Below are 25030 nucleotides of genomic sequence, written 5' to 3'. Positions count from 1 at the left end.
GAAGGGTCTGGTTCAATTTTTGGATTGAAAAATGATAAGCCCTTTGGTCTTGGTTTATCCAACAATGGGGGTTCTGTTTTGGGGGCATCTGGGGCCTCTGCTGTTTCTAAGAATGAGGGAAGTGGTTTTGGAGCAATGCAGGAGGTTGTAGTTGAAACCGGGGAAGAAAATGAGAAAGTGATTTTTAATGCAGATTCAGTGTTGTTTGAGTTCGCTGATGGAAGTTGGAAGGAACGAGGAAAGGGAGAACTGAAGGTTAATGTTGCGAGTGAGACCGAAAAAGCTAGACTTCTTATGAGGTCCAGGGGAAATTTTAGATTGATTTTGAATGCACGTCTTTACCCTGATATGAAGCTCACAAATATGGACAAGAAGGGTGTTACTTTTACCTGCATCAACAGTGCCACCGAAGGGAAAGGTGGTCTTTCTACATTTGCCTTGAAGTTCAAGGACGGGTCCATAGTGGAGGAGTTTAAAGCCGCTGTCATGGCACATAAGGGCGAGACACCGACATCGATAATTCTCCAAAGGCTTCTGATGATTGAGACCGCTGTCATGGCATATAATTGTTTTCTTTTGTTTCTTTGTACGTTGCTATAGCCACCCTCCTCCAATGTTATATTGTATCACAATAAATAATACTATAGAAACCCATCTTTCCTCCATTATATTCTTCATTACAAAAAATTTAAAAGACCAGTGCATTCCTAATGCAATTATATGGACGTCAAGTCCTTAAAAGGGTTTTAGTTCCATCATAAACCTGTTGTTACCATTGTTATTGTTCAATCTCCTTTCACCGAATATCAACACAATCGTCAACATCTTTCCAATACCAATTACCAAGTCCTTCACTTCTTCTCTCATGGATCCCGACTTGACCTTTTGTTATAATGATTTTTATGTTTTTTTATTTATTCAATTTCCCCCATTTATGTCAATTCAATGAAAAAAAAATGGATAAAAATGAAACAAAATGGATAGAAAATGAAACAAATACAACCTTCAATTTTAATTATAAATAATTCAAGACAAATTATCAAGAGCAAACAAATAATTAATATAATTAATTTTAATTAATTTAACCACAAATTTATTTATTTTTTTAAAATATAACATTTTACTTTAAATGATTGTTATATTTAATTTTAGTTATAAATGAATGTGCAAGAAATAAAGTTAATAGTAAATTTAAAAATATAAAAAAAAAACTTAATCTTGAATAACTTTAAAAACTAACGATTATTATTTATGATTAGGACAAAGAAAAAATCAAGTTTCACCTATAATTAGGACTAAATATAGTATAAACAAGGGAAAAAAAATAAAATCAAGTTAATATTTTAAGCATGAAAAAAATATAAAATGTAACACGTATTCTATCAGGTCATTAGTTTTACACGGAGTAAATAGATTAGGCAATAAACTATACAATTCGAGTAGTATCTGGGAATGAAAAGAAATCATGAATTAGGTTAGTAAAGTGTTAAATTATAATGAATTATTTAAAACTTAACCAAAAGTAAGGGATTTTTGTTCGGCAAAACAGATTCATGCTACAAGAGAGTTGTGCACACAAGCAATAAATAAGATTGGTGAACTGGTGATATAACATTGAGCTAAAAGAATATTTATGTGAACATAAACACAAATGAGGTTTTATTTTTATTGTTAAGCCAACTCTAATTTTACTTAAATGACATCAATCTTGTATTTGCTTGGCGATTCAATTGAATTCAAAGTCGCAACATGCTATAATACTAAAAAAACAGTTAAAAAAATTACTGATACTCATGAATAACCTACCAATAAAAAATCACAACATGAATTAAACTCAACTTCTCATATTTCACAAACACAATTCAAACTTTAATGTATTTGCTTGGCTTTAGAGTGAATTAGGAAGGAATGAATATAAAAGAATGAAATAAGAATGTTAAAAATATAAGAAAAAGAGAAGGAAATGGAAGGATTTTTCTTCGCTTGATTGGATGAATAAAAAAATAGTGGAAAGAAATATATCAGTAATAATATAAAAAATATTTTTATAATAGTAAGGCTAACAACAAACCTTGTGAGTGAGTTAGGCACTTTCCAAAGGAGACGGTAAGATATCCAATGAAAAAACTAGGAAAACCAAAACAACTCCTTTTCATCCCTAACTAAAGAAACAAGTTCAATGAGCATTCACAAGTGGCAGATGTTAGAGGACAAAGTCTTATATGCAAGGTCAATTTCTTGTTCTGTCATCTCAATTGTCTCATCACTATCATACTCAACTGCACCAGAAGACATGCCATTTGTTCTTCCAGTTTTGCTCCTCTGTTCTTTATTTACCTTTGAATTCTCTTTCCTTTCATGATCGAAACTATTTAGCTCCTCTTCATAAATACTTTTACAATCCAAAGCTTGTCTGTGAAGATCTTCCTTTGACAATGTGTTCTTGTTATTTCTTACCACATCCAACTTTGCAAGCTCCTCAACAACACGAGGTAAGAACTTCCAGTCCTCAGTTCCTTTGCGGATGTCCTGGTTAAAGATAATAAGATAAACACCATCAGCTGTGAAATCATATATTTGATTTTATCGATACAATGAAGGCAACATGCTGAAACTAGAAGTAAGAGTATCGACTATGGCACCGGATTTTGACAACTGTGTGAGGCCAAATATAATAGAAAGCTATAAAAATTAAAGTATTGAACTAGACAAGCAATTCAACAAGTCTAAGCGCAAACTGTTAGTGGCTCAGAAGGTATTAATATAGACATGTGCAAACTGTTAGTGTGCTACTGCTGACGAATCAATCAATTGATCAGCCAATTCCTATCTAAGTGAAATTGGTCAGCAATGTTAGGTACTACACGTTGAACCTGGGATCATAAAAATAAGTACAAAGGTTGCAGAGAAATCTTAGTAGCACCAAGAAAAATGTTGGGATGCAAAGGATTAGGAAATAGAAAATACCAAGTACCGTTGGTGTTCATGCAAGAAATTTTTTGACTTGTTTGTGGCATGTTGCATATTCCAGTTAACTGACTTCATGATACACAAAAATATGATGAATACTTAAATAAAAACAAATTGTATTTAAAATAAGCTCTAAATATTGTACTACCAGCGATCCTTGCCTTACGTGTTTAGAAAGTAAATTCAATTGAATTTTAAATGATAACAAAAGTCTGCTCTTTATCTATCAATATGATACTCTATTTATTCTGACACAGAATTTAAACAAAGAAAATTTTACCTATGCCAGCATCCCCCAGGGAAAGAAAATATCAGAAAAATTGCTTTCAAACTAATAAAAGTGATAAACAATTTTGTGTGTACATTACCCGTTTTTCCTCTAGAGAACATATTGCATCTTGCAAACAAGTTAGAATCCCCTCTGCAGCTATTTTGGTCATCTCACTTGGATCTGGCTGAAATGGTAACATAAAATTTAGATTCATATAGGATATAACTCTCAACCTTAAGCACAATTAAGCGGGAACAACAGATAGCTACATCCATCAAGCATTCGCCATTGTGAGTGATTAGGTAGTGAAATACTATGCATTTCAAACAAATGAATTTGGTTCCAATGCAAACCTCTTTTTTGCACTTTAGTCTGATTCTATGCAGGTTCTGAATGCAAATAAGAAAATCATAACATCTAGAATGAACAAAAGCAGACTTTATATGGAAATGGAAGCTGATAACCTTTTCTTCTTGTAATTTTTAGTCAATCTAAAATACAACAGTTAAATGTCTAGCAAATTTTTGTCTCATTCTATGAATGTGAATTACAAAGAAATTTTAGTTGGATCAAAAGTAAAAAAGGGTTGTTGTTTTTCTCAGAAGACAAATGATGCTGAAGGGGATGGGGAATTTCGTCCCCAAAAGCCCCTGTCAGCGTTGCCGCGGTCTAGTGGATGCATTATCCTGATCTGACTCACACGAGGCATCACCCAGCTGCTTCTTAATCTCCCTTTTTGCATCTACCCATAGACAAGAACAAGCCACGGGGATGTCATTGTCACCCACATGAAGAGAAATGAGAATCAAACAGTAACTTACTTTCGTATCGTTCATGCGCCAAGAAGAATTGTTATAATTAACATTCTCTCTGTGAATCCCCTTTTTCTTGTGCTGAATTGGGTTTTTCTGACAGGCCCTCTGTGGAGAGTTTGTTGCCAACTCTTGACCTTGATAGCTTGAAAGATCCGGAACAATTCAAACAGAGATATTGCTTTATAAATTAATATCACATATTTAATATATAGAGATTAATTTTTTAACAACATAAATAATATATTTTAAAAGTTTTATATATGTAATAATCATTTTCTTAATATATATATATATATATATATATGATAATTACTAATTATTTTATTATTATTTTTATATAAATAACTACTAGTTATTTGATAATTATTTAATAGATACTTACCAATCGAGTTAAAAAAAATACCTCCAAATCTAAATTTAATAAATTTCATTAAAAAAAAATATGGTTCATTAAAAAAATAACATTTGTCATATATTAATATCAAACTTCACACATTAAATCAAATATTTGGTAAATAAAAATCACGTTTTATAGATAATTTGTTGAAAGGAATAAATAATAGAACACCTCTGGTAAAGGCTGTACAGTGCCCTGTGGACAGGGGTGTTCAAAGAACTATATTAAACTAAATTATTGTAAAAACTAAACTAAACTAGACTATAAAAAATTAAACTAATTTTTATAAAAACTAAACTAAACTATATTTTAAGTTTTAGTTTTAAAAACTAAATTATTATAAAAAGTAATTTAACTAAAAATATGCTTTTAATGTGATGTTTTAACTAAAAATATACTAATAGATAGATTTTATACCACAATATTTGACAGATTTAATAACAAAATTTGAGTATAAGAATTAAAATATATTTTTAAAATAATTATAGGATCTAAAAAAACTAATTTTAAATTTGAGAAACTAAAAATAAATTTATCTTAAATTTAAAGAACTAAAAAACATATTTAAATCATGAAAATTATGTGAAAAAATTAAATTTTTTTAAAATAATCAAATTAATTTAAATATAAAAGATAAAGAAACAAAATTAACATTTTAACATATAAATAATAATAAAAACTTAAAAAATATGCTAAAGGAAAACAACATAATTTTTAAGCCAAAAATTAATTATTATACATTATGAATATAACTTTTTAATCATTAATTAATAAAAAAATTGTTGATATAATTTTAAATAAAATTATTATAATAATAAAAAATATAATAATATACATGTCAATATAATTTTTTAATTATCAATTAATAAAAAATATTATTATTGTAACTTTCAATATAATTATTATAAAAATCAACAAAGCCATACTAATTTATACTATTTATATTAATTTATAAAGCAATATCTCTTTTAAAAATTATCTTAATTTTTATATTTAATAAATTATTATATTCTTTTATTATTAATTTTTTTAAAAAAAATTAATATATTTATATATCTCAAAATCATAAAATTAAAAAATCAATTTCAATATCAATTAATTCATCAAATATTATTTATTTATTTAATTATTATAAAAATATGAAATATTTCACTAATATATTATAATGATGAATAATATAAAATTATTTTAATCTGTCACTTTATTTTTTCATATAAAAATATCTTCAATTATTAATATTTTTGTTGTGAAGTTGTGAAAAGGTGAAGAAGAAAATAAAAAATGGAAAACGTGTCACATGATATGAGTGAGAAGGCAACCAATGACATTAAATTTCCTTAAATACCCTTCAGTATCAGATAATTCCTCCAATAAGAGCCTTCGTCTCACACTTTTCAATTGCAAATCTCCCAAAATTATCTAATCTAGGGTTTCGCTTCGTTTCGCAACCCTTCTCTTCCCAATTATTTCGCGCCTTTCCTTCACTTTTCGTTTCTTGCTCATTACACGTTCAGATTCTCGCGTTTAGGTTTTTGAGGGGTTTTAGGAATGGCTACGCCGGTTGAAGAAGGCCTCGACTACGAGACTGATCCCGAGGAGGCCACAAGATCGCTCGCAATGCGCCGAAGGCGCGAGGCCAGCGACGACGAAGACGCTGACGGAGGAGACGCCGCCGCAGATCGCCGTCTTACTCATTCCGAAGGTTCCGATGGCGAGGGTGGCGTGGCCGAATACGACGACGAAGAAGAATTGGAAGAAGAGGAAGAGGAGGAGGAGGAGGAAGAAGAAGAGTTGGAAGAAGAGGAAGAGGAGGAAGAAAGAGGTGGAGCGGAAGGAGGTGTGAATGGCACAGTGGTTAAGGATTCTGATGTTGATGCGAAAGCCCCTTTGGAAGAATCAGGGAACGGGGATGAGGAGGAAGAAGAGAAGAAGGAGAATGAACCCTTTGCGGTTCCCACTGCTGGAGCATTTTATATGCACGATGACCGCTTCAGGGACAATGCCGGTGCACGCCATAGGTATGTGTCTGTTTCACTAAATTCTTGCATAAATTGTGTGTAGTATTAAGTGGTTGATGAAACAATTTCTTTTGTTTTGTTATTACTTTTCTGTTTGTTAGGCGCATGCGTGGTGGAAGGAGACTGTGGGAGTCCAAGGATGACAGGAAATGGGGGCATGATAAGTTTGAGGAAATTACTTTGCAAGAAAGGCACTACAAAGAGGTAATGATTGATTTTGTTAATATGTAATATTAGTATTTTGTTTTTGCTTATTGAAGTGGAAGAAGAAACGGTGCTTATGCATTTATTATTAAATTTAGGGAAGGAGACCTTCCAAGGGTAATTTTCGAGGCCGAGGTGGTAAAACACGAGGTGTTGATCGCAGTGGAGGAGGATATGTTCGAGGTAATAACAGAAAAGTATATGATAATAGAGGCAGTCAGACTCAGGCACCAAAGAGTGTTGTGCGAGGGAGAGGACCCCGGAGGTACGAGCCTACTAATAAAAGCAATGATTCATCATCCCTGGTGCAAAATAAACAGTGAGTATAGACTTTGTATTTTGTAAGATTAGTTGGATTTGTGATACCTATACATGTTAAGGCTTTCTGATTCTGATCAAGACTTTGTGTTGTTATTTTTTAAGATCTGGGAAGCAGCCTGAGAAAACATCACATGTTAGTTCAGGGAAAACTTTCGCTCCAGTCTCCAATTCAGATCCTGAACCAGTGGCTGCTAAGAAACAAGTGTTTGCATCAAATTTGAATTATGCATCTCCCCCTTTTTACCCTTCAAGTTCTTCCAACAAAGATATAAATGTGACACCAAAAGGGGATGTCCAAACTGGTGGTATAAGCAGGAATGTTCGCCCTGGTGTTGTGGATGAGGGTTTTTTGGTTCAACAAAACAATGCACTTCTTCGTGGAAAGAATGTTGTTGATCATGTCAGCATGGAAAAGCTGTACATTGATGGGCCTGGTGCTCCGCCTGTTGGAAAGGGTTTTAACAATTTACATATTCCACCAGCTGGATCATCTGGAGTTAATGCCTCTCAGTCTACTCATCCAAGAGGTCCTGGGAGGGGTGGAGCAGTACCAGTACAGATGAATTATCAGCCTGCTACTTCTCTTAATCAAGTAAGTAAAATTGATCCGACACAACTCCAGGCTATTCAGAGAACTGCTCCAGTGCGAACTTCAAATTCTATGCAAGCACCTGCTCCACAGTTGGGTCATCGACCTGGTAGTGGGTCTCAAGCTTCATCTCCCCCCAAAACATCCGCCACAATTAGTTCACTGGATTCTGGAGAAATTGATGCAGCTTCAGATTCGGGTAAAGTGAAGGGTGCATTGGTTGGGAAGGGAAGGGGAGCTTCCCAGGGTGGTGGAAGGGGATCTTTTGTTTATGGTGGAGCTATGGGCACTGCTGGAAATATCAGTGGTGGTCATGGAGATCAGAACTTTCCAGCCTTCTTGCCAGGTCAGTTTTATTTAACTGTTTTCTTGATAAGCATCAACAGTGCCTACGTAGAGGAAAATTTGAATCCAATTATAATGCAGTGTTCTCTTGCATATTAAGTGGAAGTAGTGTAGTCTGTGAAAAGTCAAGTAGTTATGTTATTTACTATGTTTTTGGTGGGAGACAGTTATGCAATTTGGAGGGCAGCATCCTGGTGGTATTGGAGTTCCTGCTGTTGGCATGGCATTCCCTGGATATGTTGCTCAGCCACAACTTGGTTTGGGAAACTCTGAAATGACATGGTAAGGATGTTACTGATAGAATTTTATTAGACTCTGGATAATATGTAGTGCTAATTATGTGTCCAAATCACTAGTTTCAACTTTTAAGTGCCTTTGATATGGTTGAAATCTCCTTCTCCCTGAGTGTGTGCATCTATGGATGGTCCACACTTGCAATTTTCTTAAGATCACTATAGTCGATATGATATTTAACTACTCTAAGAATTGAATTATCTTTACACTCAGGTATTGCTTTTAGTTCCATTTTGGAACACTATTTAATTAATTCCTTTTTTGGTTTAGGCTACCAGTTTTGACTGGGGCAGCAGGAGCTTTAGGGGCAGCCGGTGCTTTAGGAGCTACTTACTGTCCACCCTATCTCACTGTTGATGGTGCTTATCATGCCCGACAATCAGGACAGACATCTGCAACAGCTACTTCAAGGTTGGTACTTTAATAGCTTTGATATGATTTCATATAATTTTACTTCAAATTGCATGTCTTGGTTTTATTTTATATTCTATAGTATCTATATATATGTATTGTTGGATGCATATCTGACATGTTCTAAATGGCTGTTGCATTTATTTGATCTCCATGTTTAACTAACAAAGTTTGGCACAAATACTGTTATTTATATTTTGTTTCAATATTACAATGAAATGACTTTTGACGTGCTTTTCTAGCTGCCATGCTAGCTTTTGATGATGCGGTAGTTTTTAGTCAGTTTTATGATTTCTGTTTCCTTGATTGAATCTTTGCAGCAAGGAAAATAATGTGAATAAAGCTAACAATGAATGGAAGCCACCACAGAAATCTGGTGAGACATTGATATTCATTTTCCATTGATATTGTTTACCCATTGCCATTGAATGTTAATAATTTTCTTTTTTGGAATTGATCTGCCTTCAGAGCCTGTAAATGATGAGTTTGGACAGCGGCAAAATAAGCCCCGCAGGCAAGTTGTTTGCAAAAACATTTTTGTTAGTCATTTTAATGAATTGAGTGTTATTTTTCTTTAGATTCTTGGGGTAAAATACCTGTTGGGGTACATTTTTTTTTTAATTAAATCAACACAATCTCAATGAATGTTAGTTATGTTCCTTGCAGATACTCAGAGATGAATTTTGGGCAATGAAGTATTATATAGAATGCAGCTTGTTTGAATAAGAAGATAAGGTTTGTTATTTTCCCCGCATATTGCACTATTTCTCTTAATAACGTTACAATATTCTTACTTGTCATTATATTTGTTTTGTAGGCCTTCTTCCTCCTGGTCCTTTGTTCTCCGGCTTTTGTTCTGGAGTACTTTGGGCACAGCAATATGTTTCAAGAATTTTTAGGTGATTACAGAATGTGTTCTCGTTGCTAGTATTTTTAAGCTATTGTTTCTGGTTCCCTCATGTATGTTTTGGGATTGCTTGGCCTCGAGTATAATACACTGATGCACTTTTTTCTCCCCATATTCATTTTGTGTCATTGCAGTTATATAACGCCTGTTCATGCTGTTCTCCATTTAAAGAAGTTAATTGCAGCATGACAGGTGGTAGTTGCTTGTGTAATTGTGCGGTAAGTATAAATAAATTTGCAGTTGATGTCCTTGTAATCGAAGCTGAGGAAATTATGACAGTTGTTAGCTTCTTTGCAGATTTTTCTTGCGTTCTGCTTTCGTGAAGCTCGTGAGAAACATAGGCAGGCTTTTCTACCAACTATGAATGTGAGAAAAGAACGATGATTGTTTTGCAGCAACTGATTGCTCGTGGAGTTGAAAATTTCTTGTGTAAATGCTTTTCATATTCATCTGCTATGGACTTGTGGTAAATTATTACGAGACGTGAATAGTGTAATCCTTTTTGAATTCAAAATTCAATTTTAAGTGTTTTCGATTGAGTGGTTTTGTTCTTGAATTTATTGTTTCTTCTATTGAGAATTGAGACTTGAGACTTGAGACTTGAGACTCATACTTCCGTGTTTATCAAGGGAATATAGTATTGTTACCAAGGACAGGTTTTGTATTCGATGAAAATGATGCTTGGTTTTAATTGTTACTCTATTTTGGTTTATCAGAGACTTGGCTGAAATTTATTTACTTTCCTTTTAAATGTATTGATTTTACTTCTCTCCATTTTTTTATTAATTTATGGTTCTGCTGATTATAAATTTTAATTTTTTTTTATCGTAATTTGTTCATGGCGTGCCCTGTATTTAGATATTATTACGTGCTAAATTATAATGATGTTTCACGTGAAATAGTTAAATATTTGTAGAAACTAAAAATTTAGGTCTTTCGAGATTTAGTTTATAGTTGTACTTTTATAAATTGACCTTTGATGATTTTTTCCTTCTTTTGGCATCAGAAATATAGAATAAACAAAGGCTTCATTGTTTAGTGAAAATGTTTTAACATTTTGTTTTTACTGATAATTATAAAATGTCATTGTAATGTATTTTTTTCCTCCACTATATTGTGCAAAGGTGTTCATCATCCTCTTATTTTTTTTAATAATTCCTTATACAATTGCACTGTAATCAGAAATGATTAAACCACGAAAATTCGCTTCTAGAAAATTTCTAATTGAAATATCCTATCATGAAAACAAAACATTATTTTCTAATGATAAACGATTAACTAAAATTAAAAATACAAGATCAGTAATGCATAAAAAATAGGTATACCATATCGCTGAATTTATCGCATAAACACTTTTGCCGAATGAAATGCATAAAAAAAAAGTAGTATACCGTCCACGCTGACAATTTACAGGAGATGTTACCAAAAATAAAATATAGTTTCTGAAAGTGAAGATTGATGTTGTAAGTTAATTTGTAATTTATTTTATTATAGTATTAGTGCTTGCCAGTCACAAACTCGTCCGATGTAAAATTGAATGGTGTGATTGTCTCTTTCAATTGGTAGATAGATATCTGCAATTTATATAAAGTCTATGGTAACCTCAATTAAATTTCACCTGGAATAGCAAAAGCGTAAATTTTAAATTTGCCATTTTAATATAAAGTCTATGTTATCAGTCATTTGATGCCTTTTTTCTTTCATTTTTTCCTTTTTTTCCTTTTTTTTCTTTCTCTTTTGCACCAAAAAATAGAGTTTTTTACTCAAATAATATATTTTTAAAAAATATTTATCCAAATAATAACTGTACAAATTTATTTCTCCAACTAGTACTATTTACTGTTTACGTATTTTTAATTTTTTTTTAATTATTCAATCTATGTTTAATTTGGATTTTGATTTCTTAATTTTAATTCTTCCATTTATAAAATTTATAATTTTGATTCACTATTAAAATTGTAAAGTCTACTAGGACTTGACGTTAAATAAAAGTTATAATAATTTATATTTAATAATATTCTGAGTAAATTTTATTTTTATTTTATAATAATAAAAATATGAAAATAAGATTAAAAAGTATAACTTACTTTAAATATTAATTGTCATATGTTATTTATTCAATATAAGATTATGATCAACCTATCCGTTAATGAAAATAAGTATTTATCTGTTAGATTTTAGTTAGAAATTTCATATAGTTGGAGTTAAAATTGTAAAATTAAAATTAAAAAATTAAAGTGGCAGATTAAATATTATGAGAGATAATAGTGCAATTTAGAGAGATGATAATTTTGAATACTTGAGTGAAAAATAATAATTTAACTGTGTTCTCATTATTAATTAAATATTAGAATCCTAGAGAGATGAGTTCCTCACTAATTGGATAAGAGAATGCAAATTCAAAAAACTGAAAAGTGATAAGGTGTGAGCAAGGCCAAACGCCATTAAAGGCCGTTAGATTGATCGAACGGTAAGATTATTTGTTTGAGAGCCCACGTCGGTGCATTGCAGTGCAGCGAGAGTAAAATAGAGAAAGTTGGCACGTGTGGCACGCACGTGCTACTATCATTTTCTCTGAGTTTCAGACTCAGACCTTGTAGTTGTATCTCTCTCTCCCACTCATACCTCGTCACAGTGACAGTGCCAACTCTCTCTCTCTCTCTCTACGTGTTGAAAGCTTAGCTCAGTGATGAAGGACCAACTTCAAGAATCACTCTTTCAAATTCAATCTTAATGAAGCACAGATCTTTAGCCATCCATGTAATGCCTCTCTCTTCTCTTTTCTCTTTTTCTTCGTTAAGTAACTTTACCTTCTTTATTTCTTCCCCAAATATGAGTTTCCTTTTTGTTTTGGAATACATTAATAGAAACCAAACTCTGTTACGTATCACTTAAAATTACTTTTTCTTTCTTTTGTTTTGGATGAATTATGATGGAGAAATTTATCTTTCTTGTTTTTATAGCTTACTTCTTTCTTGTGGTGAATTCAAAAAACTACTGTTCGATCTTGAAGGCTTTTCTTTTGGTTGAATTTCGAGTGGCAATTATTCCTAAAAGGGGATAGTGTAAGGTCTCTCTAGTGATATGATAGTTCAGGAAAATAATGGAGGAAAGCATCAATACAGGGGAATTTCAGGCTAATTTGGCTAAACCCTCTTCATTGAGGTTAGGTGGAAGTTTTAAATCAACATTGTCTGGAAGATCTCCGAGAAATTCCCCTTCATTTCGGCGACTGAATTCCGGCCGAACGCCAAGAAAAGAGGGAAGGAGCAGTGTAGGTGGTGCACTGTGGTTTCGGAGCAATAGATTACTTTTGTGGTTGCTTCTAATTACCCTCTGGGCTTATCTTGGATTCTTTGTTCAGTCTAGGTGGGCTCATAGTGATAAGAAGGAGGAATTTTCTGGCTTTGGAACCGGGCCAAGGAACACCAACTCTGATGCTGAACAGAGTCAGCGCCGTGATTTGATTGCTGGTGATAATTCCTTATCTGCTGATAATGAAACTGTTGCAAACATAGCAGGGTTTAGTAAAACTATGAATGTAGCTTTGGCCAAGAAAGATAATGATGTTCCATCTCGTCGTAAAACAAGCTCAAAGAAGAGAAGCAAGAGCAGACGTGCTTTGAAAGGTAAATCACGTGGCAGGCTGAAACCAATTACAGTAGTTAAGAACAGTGATATAGAGGAGCAGGAGCCAGAAATTCCTACAACCAATAGTACATATGGATTGCTTGTTGGTCCATTTGGCTCAGTGGAGGATAGGATACTGGAATGGAGTCCTGAAAAGCGTTCTGGGACATGTAACAGGAAGGGGGACTTTGCACGTCTGGTTTGGTCCAGAAGATTTATCTTGATATTCCACGAGCTTTCCATGACTGGAGCTCCACTTTCAATGATGGAGTTGGCAACTGAGCTTTTGAGCTGTGGGGCTACTGTTTCAGCTGTTGTGCTTAGCAAGAAGGGTGGTTTGATGTCAGAGCTTTCTAGGAGACGAATAAAGGTGCTTGATGATAAAGCAGATCTCAGCTTCAAAACTGCAATGAAGGCTGATATTGTCATTGCTGGTTCAGCTGTCTGTGCATCATGGATTGGTAAGAACATATTGGTGACATTTACTTATGTACTATTGTAGCTTTTAGTGTTATAAGGATGTCGAAGAAATGTGCTTGTTAGGTTATAGCTACATCAAAGGGAAGATTAAAATAAATTTAATGTGCTTTGAAGGACTATACTAGTCTTCTGGATACACATTGCAACAATTTCAGAGGCTTAATTCTACATCTCATACTAATTCTGGAATTATTAGTATTTAGACTTTTACTTTCAAACTTATCATACAATGATACAATATTTATAACTTGAGTGTCTCATTAATAGGCATTGGAGTAGGATCCTCACCATGCCTCGCTTCCTGCATATATGTATAACTTACTAACCTCTTAATCATTTTTGAATAATTGGAAACCGATAAGACAAATGAGTTTGATAATACATGAAGGTATGCATATTGGTTATTTCGTTGATTGGGATCTTCTACCATTATCAAGTTGAAAAGCTTGGTAGTTGGTATATATCATGGTGGTTTTTAATTTGTTAATGTGAGTTTGCAATTCATCTCTTCTACATTTCTTAATAGAAAATTATTATTTTTTTATTTGTTTCCAGAACAATATATTGAACATTTTCCAGCTGGTGCAAGCCAAGTTGCTTGGTGGATAATGGAAAATCGACGCGAGTACTTTGATCGTTCAAAGGATGTCTTGCACAGAGTAAAGATGTTGGTTTTTCTTTCTGAATCACAGTCTAAGCAATGGCAAAAATGGTGTGAAGAGGAAAGCATAAAACTGAGATCCCAACCTGAAATTGTTCCATTGTCTGTTAATGATGAACTGGCGTTTGTTGCTGGTATTCCTTCAACACTTAACACACCATCCTTTAGTACTGAGAAAATGGTTGAGAAAAGACAGTTATTGCGAGAATCAGTCCGAAAAGAAATGGGCATAACTGATATTGATATGCTTGTGATATCTCTTAGTAGCATCAACCCTGGGAAGGGCCAGCTATTGCTTCTTGAATCGGCAATCTCAGTACTTGAACAAGGACAGTTTCAAGAAGATAAGAAAATGAAAAAAGTATCAAATATAAAGGAAGGCCTATCTACCCTGGCCAAAAGACATCGTATTAGAAAATTGTTGCCGTCGCTGAAGAATGGCAAAGTAGCTTCGAATAATATCTCGAGCAATTCTTTAAGCAGGTTAGATGAATCTCATAATAAATTTTTATAACTTGTGGTTATGTAGTATCCAATTTTTATATGTTGCACTGATTATGAAAACTTTGACACAGAAGGAAACAAGTGTCGCCTAATGACAAAGGAACAATGCAACAATCTCTCAAACTACTCATTGGTTCTGTTGGATCAAAGAGTAACAAGGTGGATTATGTTAAAAGCCTTCTAAGTTTCTTAGAACAGCATCCAAACACCTCGAAATCAATTTTGTGGACTCCAGCCACAACACGGGTTGCCTCACTTTACTCTGCTGCAGATGTTTATGTTATAAACTCTCAGGTAGGTCATGATTAAAGGTTAAATTATTTGTAAAGTGGTGTGTAAAAGGCTTATACATACATATATAGATGTAAGTATGCTTATATATAAATATTACATTTTTTCCTTATTTTGTTTGAGTATGCATCTGTTTATGAATTCAGTTTACACTGACATCCTTACAGCTCCAAATAAAGCTATTAAAAATGACAAAATTGTTTTATTATGTTGGAAATATTATTAAGATAATTGCTGAAACCGCAGATTCCAGATATAACTGCATTTAGGGTTGCAAATTAATGGTAGAAATATTCTATTAATGTGCAAAGCAGTTCCTAATCAGCAAAGTTGTAACAGGGACTTGGAGAAACATTTGGAAGGGTGACTATAGAAGCGATGGCGTTTGGTCTTCCGGTATGTATGACTATATTTTCTCCTTAAACTCGTCATAAGATAATTGTTAAAATATATGCCTTATGGTATGCATGACTATATTTTCTCTTTAAACTCTTCATAAGATAATTGTTAAAGTATATGCCTTCTGGTAACAATTTGGGTCTAGTTATAAAGAAGCTGCAATTGGATTAATAATTTTTGTATTACTTATTCAGTGAAAGTAGTAGTTGATAAAGATTTTGATGTCCTCACAATGTTCATTAGGTCCTCGGAACTGATGGTGGGGGAACAAAGGAGATTGTTGAGCACAATGTTACAGGTCTTCTTCATCCTACCGGGCATCCAGGGAACCAAGTTCTTGAGCAGAATATGCGGTTTTTACTCAAAAACCAGTTGGCAAGGAAGCAAATGGGAGTGGAAGGAAGAAAGAAGGTGCAGAGGATGTATTTGAAGCAACACATGTATAAGAAATTTGTAGAGGTTATTGTTAGGTGCATGAGAAGCAAATAAGTGCCTACTTGCAATGCAATGCTCCCATTCTTTTATTCCATTGCACTACTGTTAGTTTCTTTGTACTGCTACTGAGGCCAATTTATGACAAAGTTTACCAGCTCCTTTGTTTTTTGAAAAATAATTTTTTAATGGAAACGAATTTTTCCAAAAACACTTATACGAGAGTAAAAATAAGAAAGAAAAATAAAACAATTTTTTTCAAAGTTAAAATTAGTTTTATGTATAAAGTATAAACTATTTTGTAAAGTTTTATCTTATTAGTTTCTCCAAAATTTTATTTTCAACATTTCATAATTCTTATTTTATTTCTTTACTATTTTCCTTTCACTCACCTAAATATAACATTAACTCTTCATTTTCTATTGAAGTTCTTCTTCTATGACATTATAATTTCGACAGGCAATATAGCCCATACATATGTCTTTCTTCTCATTCTCCATTTTTATATTTTGTCAAATTTTATTCTTTAGCTAAATGATGAAAAAGTTAACAATAAATAAAAATATAAGAAATTAACGAAGATTCAGAAGCCTGAAAAACTATAAGAAATTGATGAAAACTAAAAAGCTACCAATTAATAAAAAATATTTTAAAAAAAGTGCATGAATTATTCAAATAATGAAATGTAAAATTTTATCTCAATAACTCAAACATTAAATAAAGCATAAAAGTGACAATATTTTTTTTTTAAATTAATGATAAATATTTTATACATGCAAAGTTGATATATACTAACCAAACACTAAATAATAATTATTCAAAAACACTAAATAAAGACAAAATAATAATTTAATTTAAAAATATATTCATTGCATCTCATAATAAGTATTATTAGTTAGAACAAGTAATAGTGATTTATGTCTTTTAATCAGGTTATCCAGAATTTAAATACTAACCTTAACTCTTGAATATGAAATAAACTATATTGGGAGGATAATATTTATTTTATATGGACTTATAGTTTTCAATGAAAATTAGTTACTACTTTTGAATAATAAATGTTATCCTAGACCTTTTTTTTTTTTACATAAATCAAGAAAAATTAATAAATAGATGAAAGGAAAGAGTAATATATTTTAACAAATTAAATTTATTTTTATTTTTAATTAGAAATTATGCAATGTAACAATATTTTTTTAAAAACAATTATTGGAGATAAAAAATAATAATAAGTAATGCTACATTTTTTTGGGTTGATAGAAACATATAATGCATTTCATAATTTCATTCATGATATGTTGCAAAATACAAAAGGAGATGTAATGAAAATCATGAAATCCATCATATAGAGTTCTTAGTTGCTCTGGTTAAATGATGAGCCACTGAGTTCACTTGCTTAGAAACTGTCTCCAATCCTATTTCTTGAACCCGTAATAATGTCTCTATAATGCTATTGCTATCGCCTCACACTCATGAGGCTTAGATATGTACGAAACGAATTAGTACTACATTAAAAAATTAAAATAACTCTTACTTTAATTTTATTTTATTTTTAACATAACACTTATCATAGGATGGGGTTAAATTTACTTTTGATTTCAACATGTTAAATAAATGATTGGGCCGAATAAGTCTAATCTGTAAATAAATCAACATTTTATTCAACACAGACGAATTTCACGTGCTAAACGAACCCTTCACATCCAATCCTATCCTATGCACCCAATTGTAATAGCAAGTAGCAAGTTCTTGGACACTTTCAACACAAGTGTAGATTATTTCATCCATACTTCTGATTATTGCTTCTTATCCCAACTTTTTCCCATTTATGTCACTTCATATCAGTATCATAAGAATGTTCAACGTAGGGAAATCCAACTTGATTTATTATTGTCTTGCTTTAAAAGAGGAAGTGACATTTATTCAAGTAAAGCTCTCAATAATTGAACGAGTATACAAAAAAAAGTGAGAAAAACGTGTATCCAAAAACTAAATATGTCGTCCAGGTCGAAATCCGACCTGCACCTCTATTCGGCAGTGGGGCGACCATGCCTACTCGGCACCAACCCGACCGAGGGCTCAGCATAGACCTAGTCGGTCATGACTCGACTCGACCTGGGGGACTCGATTCCTCTCGCCTAAAAGGACTAAGGAGACTACTCGGCATTAACCCGACTGGGTCCCCTGCGCGGACCCAGTCGGTAAGAACCCGACTAGACTTATCCCCTTTAACCTCGCGCCATCAAGATAAGAACGGTTAGGGAAATCCCTTTATTCTCGGGGCCCAAGAGGCCCATGACAACGTACCATAAAACCCAAAACCCTAGAGTTGAGAAAGGGGATTACACTTTTGAATGCTCTGGCTTTGAGGCTAGACCTAGGCAGAAACCCTAGTCCATCCCTTGGCCGAAACATTTTGTACCGTCCAGGCCGAAATCCGACTTGACCTTCTGCTCGGACAATACCCAACCAGGTTACCCGGCTACAAGCCTTCTCGCCTTACAGGCTCAAGGTTGGAAGGCAAGTGTACTGTCCAGGTTAAAATCCGATTAGGTTTTCTTCTCAGGTATTTCCCGACTATCGTATCAGGCCACAAGCCCTTTCGCCTTCTCGGCTCAGGGCTAGAAGGCAAGTGTGCCGTCCAGGTCAAAATCCGACCTGCACCTCTATTCGGCAGTGGGGCGACCATGCCTACTCGGCACCAACCCGACCGAGGGCTCAGCATAGACCTAGTCGGTCATGACTCGACTCGACCTGGGGGACTCGATTCCTCTCGCCTAAAAGGACTAAGGAGACTACTCGGCATTAACCCGACTGGGTCCCCTGCGCGGACCCAGTCGGTAAGAACCCGACTAGACTTATCCCCTTTAACCTCGCGCCATCAAGATAAGAACGGTTAGGGAAATCCCTTTATTCTCGGGGCCCAAGAGGCCCATGACAACGTACCATAAAACCCAAAACCCTAGAGTTGAGAAAGGGGATTACACTTTTGAATGCTCTGGCTTTGAGGCTAGACCTAGGCAGAAACCCTAGTCCATCCCTTGGCCGAAACATTTTGTACCGTTCAGGCCGAAATCCGACTTGACCTTCTGCTCGGACAATACCCAACCAGGTTACCCGGCTACAAGCCTTCTCGCCTTACAGGCTCAAGGTTGGAAGGCAAGTGTACTGTCCAGGTTAAAATCTGATTAGGTTTTCTTCTCAGGTATTTCCCGACTATCGTATCAGGCCACAAGCCCTTTCGCCTTCTCGGCTCAGGGCTAGAAGGCAAGTGTGCCGTCCAGGTCAAAATCCGACCTGCACCTCTATTCGGCAGTGGGGCGACCATGCCTACTCGGCACCAACCCGACCGAGGGCTCAGCATAGACCTAGTCGGTCATGACTCGACTCGACCTGGGGGACTCGATTCCTCTCGCCTAAAAGGACTAAGGAGACTACTCGGCATTAACCCGACTGGGTCCCCTGCGCGGACCCAGTCGGTAAGAACCCGACTAGACTTATCCCCTTTAACCTCGCGCCATCAAGATAAGAACGGTTAGGGAAATCCCTTTATTCTCGGGGCCCAAGAGGCCCATGAACGACGTACCATAAAACCCAAAACCCTAGAGTTGAGAAAGGAGATTACACTTTTGAATGCTCTGGCTTTGAGGCTAGACCTAGGAAGAAACCCTAGTCCATCCCTTGGCCGGAACATTTTGGCGCCCACCGTGGGGCTACGGTAAAACTTTTCCTACGCCCCAAGAAATACAAAAAACCTACACTCTACTATGGCGAGAGGCGGCACATCCAACCACGACAACAACACCCTACCATGGAGGAGATGATGGCGTTGATCAATGGCTTGAAAGAGGAGCGCGACCCAGAGAGAGAGAAGGAGAGGAAGTTTCCCGCACAAAAATAGAGTGGGCTCTGTGTTTTCGTCGGTGTAAGGTCTTGCACCGTTGGATCGAGCTGATTTTTGGACTGTAGGTTCCAGAAATGTGGTTCTTCATTCTGACCGTTCGGATTATTAACCGGAGGCCTGGTTTGGGAGAAAACAGCTTCATATCAATAGGTGAAAGTGTTCCAGCACAAAACAGAGTTGGTACTGTGTTTTAATCGATGTGAAGTCGTTCACCGTTGGATCGGGTTGATTTTTAGACTATAGGTTCAGGAAGTGAGGTTCTTCATTCTGACCGTTCGGATTATTAACCGGAGGCCTGGTTTGGGAGAAACCAGCTTCATATCAGTAGGTGAAAGTGTTCCAGCACAAAACAGAGCTGGTACTGTGTTTTAATCGGTGTGACGTCGTTCACCGTTGGATCGGCCTGATTTTTGGACTATAGGTTCAGGAAGTGAGGTTCTTCATTCTGACCGTTCGGATTGTCAATCTGAGGACTGGTTTGTCAAAGAAAAGCTTCGTATCAGCAGGTGGAACCGTTTGACGCGAAACAGGATCCTAGTCAACATCTAATGGACTTTCGTGCTCAGATGTCAATTCGTGGAGGAAGCATGGGAGTCTGCTGCGAGGGTGTTATGCTAAAAAGGTTTTTAATGAGGTACCATCAAATAATAAAATCACTATTTTCAAATTGATTCTGACTTGTAGGCAAACTTGTGATTGTCGGCAATAGTCCGGCTGGGCGAGTATAAATAACTCGAAGAACTCGTGATTGTCGGCAATAGTCCGGCTGGGCGAGTATAAATAACTCGATTGATAAAACTCGTGATTGTCGGCAAAAGTCCGGCTGGGCGAGTATAAATAACTCGATTGATAAAACTCGTGATTGTCGGCAATAGTCCGGCTGGGCGAGTATAAATAACTCGATTGATAAAACTCGTGATTGTCGGCAAAAGTCCGGCTGGGCGAGTATAAATAACTCGAAGAACTCGTGATTGTCGGCAATAGTCTGGCTGGGCGAGTATAAATAACTCGATTGATAAAACTCGTGATTGTCGGTAAAAGTCTGGCTGGGCGAGTATAAATAACTCGAAGAACTCGTGATTGTCGGTAATAGTCCGGCTGGGCGAGTATAAATAACTCGATTGATAAAACTCGTGATTGTCGGCAATAGTCCGGCTGGGCGAGTATAAATAACTCGATTGATAAAACTTGTGATTGTCGGCAAAAGTCCGGCTGGGCGAGTATAAATAACTCGAAGAACTCGTGATTGTTGGCAAAAGTCCGGCTGGGCGAGTATAAATAACTCGAAGAACTCGTGATTGTCGGCAATAGTCCGGCTGGGCGAGTATAAATAACTCGATTGATAAAACTCGTGATTGTCGGTAAAAGTTCGGCTGGGCGAGTATAAATAACTCGATTGATAAAACTCATGATTGTCGGCAATAGTCCGGATGGGCGAGTATAAATAACTCGAAGACATAGATTACGATACAAGCAATTCTTTAACTTAGCACATTTTATTCACCCGTGTTAATCAGAATTTTGACGATTCCAGACACACAAGTCGGAGCTTGGACGACCCGTGCATATAATTGCAGCTCAATGTTGATCTGACAGTTCTATTCCATTATTTGAATTCTGCTAGTTCATTTTAAATCTAAAGAAAGGTTCACTTATTGTTTTTGAGTTGGCGTTGGGCCGATTGTATGGTTAAATTTCGCTTGAACTTGGAAAAATTTTCATTCACTATTTTGAGTCGGCGTTTGGCCGATTGCATGGTTAAATTTCGCTTGAGCTTGGAGAAGTTTTCATTCATTATTTTGAGTCAGCATTGGGCCGATTGCATGGTCAAATGGCGCTTGAACTTAGAAAAAATTTCATTACATCTATCGCTTTTGCAGTCGGTATTTGGCCGATTGATCCGCTGGTTTTGAAGTTTGAAAACTTAGAAAGAATTTCATTCATTTATCATCTTTGCAGTCGGAATTTGGCCGACTGATCCATTGATTTTGAAGTTAGAAGTTAGAAAAAATCTCATTTATTTATCACTTTTGCAGTCGGTATTTGGCCGATTGATCCGCTGGTTTTGAAGTTTGAAAACTTAGAAAGAATTTCATTCATTTATCATCTTTGCAGTCGAAATTTGGCCGACTAATCCATTGATTTTGAAGTTAGAAGTTAGAAAAACTCTCATTTATTTATCACTTTTGCAGTCGGTATTTGCCCGATTGATCCGTTGATTTTGAAGCTTGAAACTTTGAAGCAATCATTTTCATGTATTTATTATTTTCCTAGTCGGTATTTGGACGACTAGATAAGTTGATGTTCATTTTAACTTTGAAAAAGTTTGGCGTTTTCCTGGTCGGTATTTGGACGACTAGATGATTCGATTTTCATTTTTAACTTAGATAATTTTTTGGTATTTTCCTAATCGATATTTGGACGACTAGATGATTTGATATTCATATTAACTTTAAAAAAGTTTTGCGTTTTCCTAGTCGGTATTTGGACGACTAGATGATTCGATTTTCATTTTTAACTTAGATAAATTTTTGGTATTTTCCTAGTCGGTATTTGGACGACTAGATGATTTGATATTCATATTAACTTAGAAAATTTTTGGCATGTTTCCCTAGTCGGTATTTGGACGACTAGATGATTTGATATTCAGGTTAACTTAGAAAAATTTTGGCCAACTAGTGACATTGAGATTCAATTTTTAACTTAGAAAATTTGTGGCATTTTCCTAGTTGGTATTTGGGCGACTAGATGCTTTGAAATTCAATTCTTAACTTAGAAAAAATTGTGGCATTTCTGGTCGGTATTCGGCCGACTAGTGACATTGAGATTCAGTTTTTAGACAAATAAAAAATTCCCCGTTCGTTAGGGTCGGAATTAGGACGACACGTTTTTGCAACACTACAATTTATATATATAACTTGTAAGAATGAGTATATAAGAACAGCCAACCATGAAGTTATGTGAAAGAAAAAGATACCTCTTTTAGGGCTCCGGAAAACCACGGTCCCACGTGACGACTTGATTCTCGGCGTTCTCCCGACACCTATTCCCGGCCCATGGCCGTGGAGGCTGCACCGTCTAGATCAAAATCCGACTTGATCTTCTGCTCGGACAATACCCGACTAGGTTACCCGGCTACAAGCCTTCTCGCCTTACAGGCTCAAGGCTGGAAGGCAAGTGTACCGTCCAGGCCGAAATCCGACTTGACCTTCTGCTCGGACAATACCCAACCAGGTTACCCGGCTACAAGCCTTCTCGCCTTACAGGCTCAAGGCTGGAAGGCAAGTGTACTGTCCAGGTTAAAATCCGATTAGGTTTTCTTCTCAGGTATTTCCCGACTATCGTATCAGGCCACAAGCCCTTTCGCCTTCTCGGCTCAGGGCTGGAAGGCAAGTGTGTCGTCCAGGTCGAAATCCGACCTGCACCTCTATTCGGCAGTGGGGCGACCATGCCTACTCGGCACCAACCCGACCGAGGGCTCAGCATAGACCTAGTCGGTCATGACTCGACTCGACCTGGGGGACTCGATTCCTCTCGCCTAAAAGGACTAAGGAGACTACTCGGCATTAACCCGACTGGGTCCCCTGCGCGGACCCAGTCGGTAAGAACCCGACTAGACTTATCCCCTTTAACCTCGCGCCATCAAGATAAGAACGGTTAGGAAAATCCCTTTATTCTCGGGGTCCAAGAGGCCAATGAACGACGTACCATAAAACCCAAAACCCTAGAGTTGAGAAAGGAGATTACACTTTTGAATGCTCTGGCTTTGAGGCTAGACCTAGGCAGAAATCCTAGTCCATCCCTTGGCCGGAACATCTTCCTAATTCAATCTGTAGTAGATTTACCAAAAGGATGTATTAATAACATGTTTAATTATAAGTGACTACAGTTTTTATGTTATCAGACATCATGATATTCGGTTGAAGAACTTTGCACGCAACTCTCATTCGTTCCGAGCTAGAAAGGATAGATTTTAATGGAATTGATTAATCTTGAGTTTTACCTAAAGTTAAATCACATAATGTATTTTAATGCATGTTTGAAATGTGAGACAGCCAATCAAGTCTTTTATTTATATTAGTTAACGTTTTGGATCAAATTCAATTATATATATATATATATATATATATATATATATATATATTTTATATTCTCCAAAGTGAATTTGCATTAGAATGTAATAGACACATCGTAATTTCATTAAAAAAATTTAAAGTTGGAATTATTTTGCATAGAGTCATATTTTTTTAGTCTAAATTTTTTACAACAAAAAAGAAAGTTAAAAAGTAGGATTAGAATAATAGGCACATAGTCTTAATTTTTTTTAAAATTGTATAGAATTAGAAATTTTAATACTTTCATCTAATTATAAATTATGTAGATAAAAATATTAAATTTTATAATAATTACTTTTAAAACTATATTATTTTCAATTGATTAACAATATATAAAAATCATGTGATTTTAAATTAATTGATAATATATATATATATAATTTAAATGATTGACAAGGAATTTAACCGTTCTGATACGTGTAAGAGAAAGACTTGGAATCAACAAAATCAAGAACTTAGCCAATGCTTTTTAGTAAGAAGATGAATGAATAATTAAGTTTGTTGTGAGGAATAATTGTTTTCTATAAGTTGGTTGAAAGGGATTGAAGAGTTTGGGAAAGAAAAAGTATGACGAATTAGTTTTTTCATTTTAGACAAAACGTGAATGAAGTGCAAGCCTTCTTCATTTGTTTCACTTTTCCTTTTCGTATTGCACTCCATTTACATATACTACTTCTTAAAACATAAATCAATTTGAGTAAGCAAAGCAACCAAAAAAAACAAAAATGTTGCTTCATATATATATACACACACAAACTCTCCTTTATCTTTTTCAATTTTTTAAAAGAAAATATTAATAAATAAATACACTTATATTATAACTTAAAATTGTTTATTATGGATGGGGAGGGTTTAGGATAATTAGAAGTATGAGGACTTAGGTTCAATTCTCATTGCGACTATTTTTGTAATCTTTTCTATCTTTACAAAAAAAAATTATTTATTATGAACTATAGTTATAATATAATAAATATATTTATTATAAATTTTAATATATAAAATAAATATTTTTCATATATATTACACTTGTAACGTTAAACATTCAAATATCCCCTATAAAAGCAAATCATAA

General features: G+C 34.9%; 4 protein-coding genes across 7 annotated transcripts; 3 read left to right on the top strand and 1 right to left on the bottom strand.

Annotated features, from left to right (window-relative positions):
- Nucleotides 1–665, top strand: LOC145952566 (nuclear pore complex protein NUP50A-like). Its single transcript, XM_083065058.1, is given in 2 exon segments — nt 1–511; nt 514–665. Coding segments are annotated over 2 exon segments (408 nt in total). The 5' UTR covers nt 1–135; the 3' UTR covers nt 546–665.
- A 1354-nt stretch (nt 666–2019) lies between these two features.
- ATXRCC1 (BRCT domain-containing DNA repair protein) lies at nt 2020–4216 on the bottom strand. Its single transcript, XM_083065057.1, has 4 exons — nt 4063–4216; nt 3942–3983; nt 3339–3425; nt 2020–2529 (listed from the first exon to the last, which is right to left on the bottom strand). Exons 1-4 carry the CDS (start codon nt 4075–4077, stop codon nt 2188–2190), a joined length of 486 nt encoding a protein of 161 aa, XP_082921183.1. The 5' UTR covers nt 4078–4216; the 3' UTR covers nt 2020–2187.
- A 1618-nt stretch (nt 4217–5834) lies between these two features.
- LOC109790636 (protein MLN51 homolog) lies at nt 5835–10280 on the top strand. Of its 2 annotated transcripts, XM_083064584.1 has the most exons (12): nt 5835–6471; nt 6573–6675; nt 6774–6994; nt 7099–7931; nt 8098–8212; nt 8495–8635; nt 8956–9011; nt 9104–9149; nt 9302–9370; nt 9453–9534; nt 9677–9760; nt 9840–10280. In XM_083064584.1, exons 1-9 carry the CDS (start codon nt 6002–6004, stop codon nt 9327–9329), a joined length of 2013 nt encoding a protein of 670 aa, XP_082920710.1. In that variant the 5' UTR covers nt 5835–6001; the 3' UTR covers nt 9330–9370; nt 9453–9534; nt 9677–9760; nt 9840–10280. The 2 variants fall into 2 exon arrangements, with proteins under 2 accessions (XP_082920710.1, XP_082920711.1); XM_083064585.1 differs by lacking the exon at nt 9677–9760.
- Nucleotides 10281–12101: 1821 nt separating this feature from the next.
- Nucleotides 12102–16120, top strand: LOC109790634 (UDP-Glycosyltransferase superfamily protein). Of its 3 annotated transcripts, none has more exons than XM_020349823.3 (6): nt 12102–12302; nt 12506–13633; nt 14208–14796; nt 14892–15111; nt 15448–15504; nt 15751–16120. In XM_020349823.3, exons 2-6 carry the CDS (start codon nt 12646–12648, stop codon nt 15994–15996), a joined length of 2100 nt encoding a protein of 699 aa, XP_020205412.1. In that variant the 5' UTR covers nt 12102–12302; nt 12506–12645; the 3' UTR covers nt 15997–16120. The 3 variants fall into 3 exon arrangements, with proteins under 3 accessions (XP_020205412.1, XP_082920709.1, XP_020205410.1); XM_083064583.1 differs by having other exon boundaries at nt 12104–12302; nt 12556–13633; nt 14889–15111; XM_020349821.3 differs by having other exon boundaries at nt 12105–12302; nt 14889–15111.
- The last annotated feature ends 8910 nt before the right edge of the window (nt 16121–25030 follow it).

The sequence above is a fragment of the Cajanus cajan genome, chromosome 10 (genome assembly GCF_000230855.2).
Source record: "Cajanus cajan strain Asha chromosome 10, NIPB_CcT2T_4, whole genome shotgun sequence".
NCBI lineage: Eukaryota > Viridiplantae > Streptophyta > Magnoliopsida > Fabales > Fabaceae > Cajanus > Cajanus cajan.
Note: the sequence above shows the minus strand (reverse complement) of the source record. Positions and strands in the feature narration are given on the sequence as shown.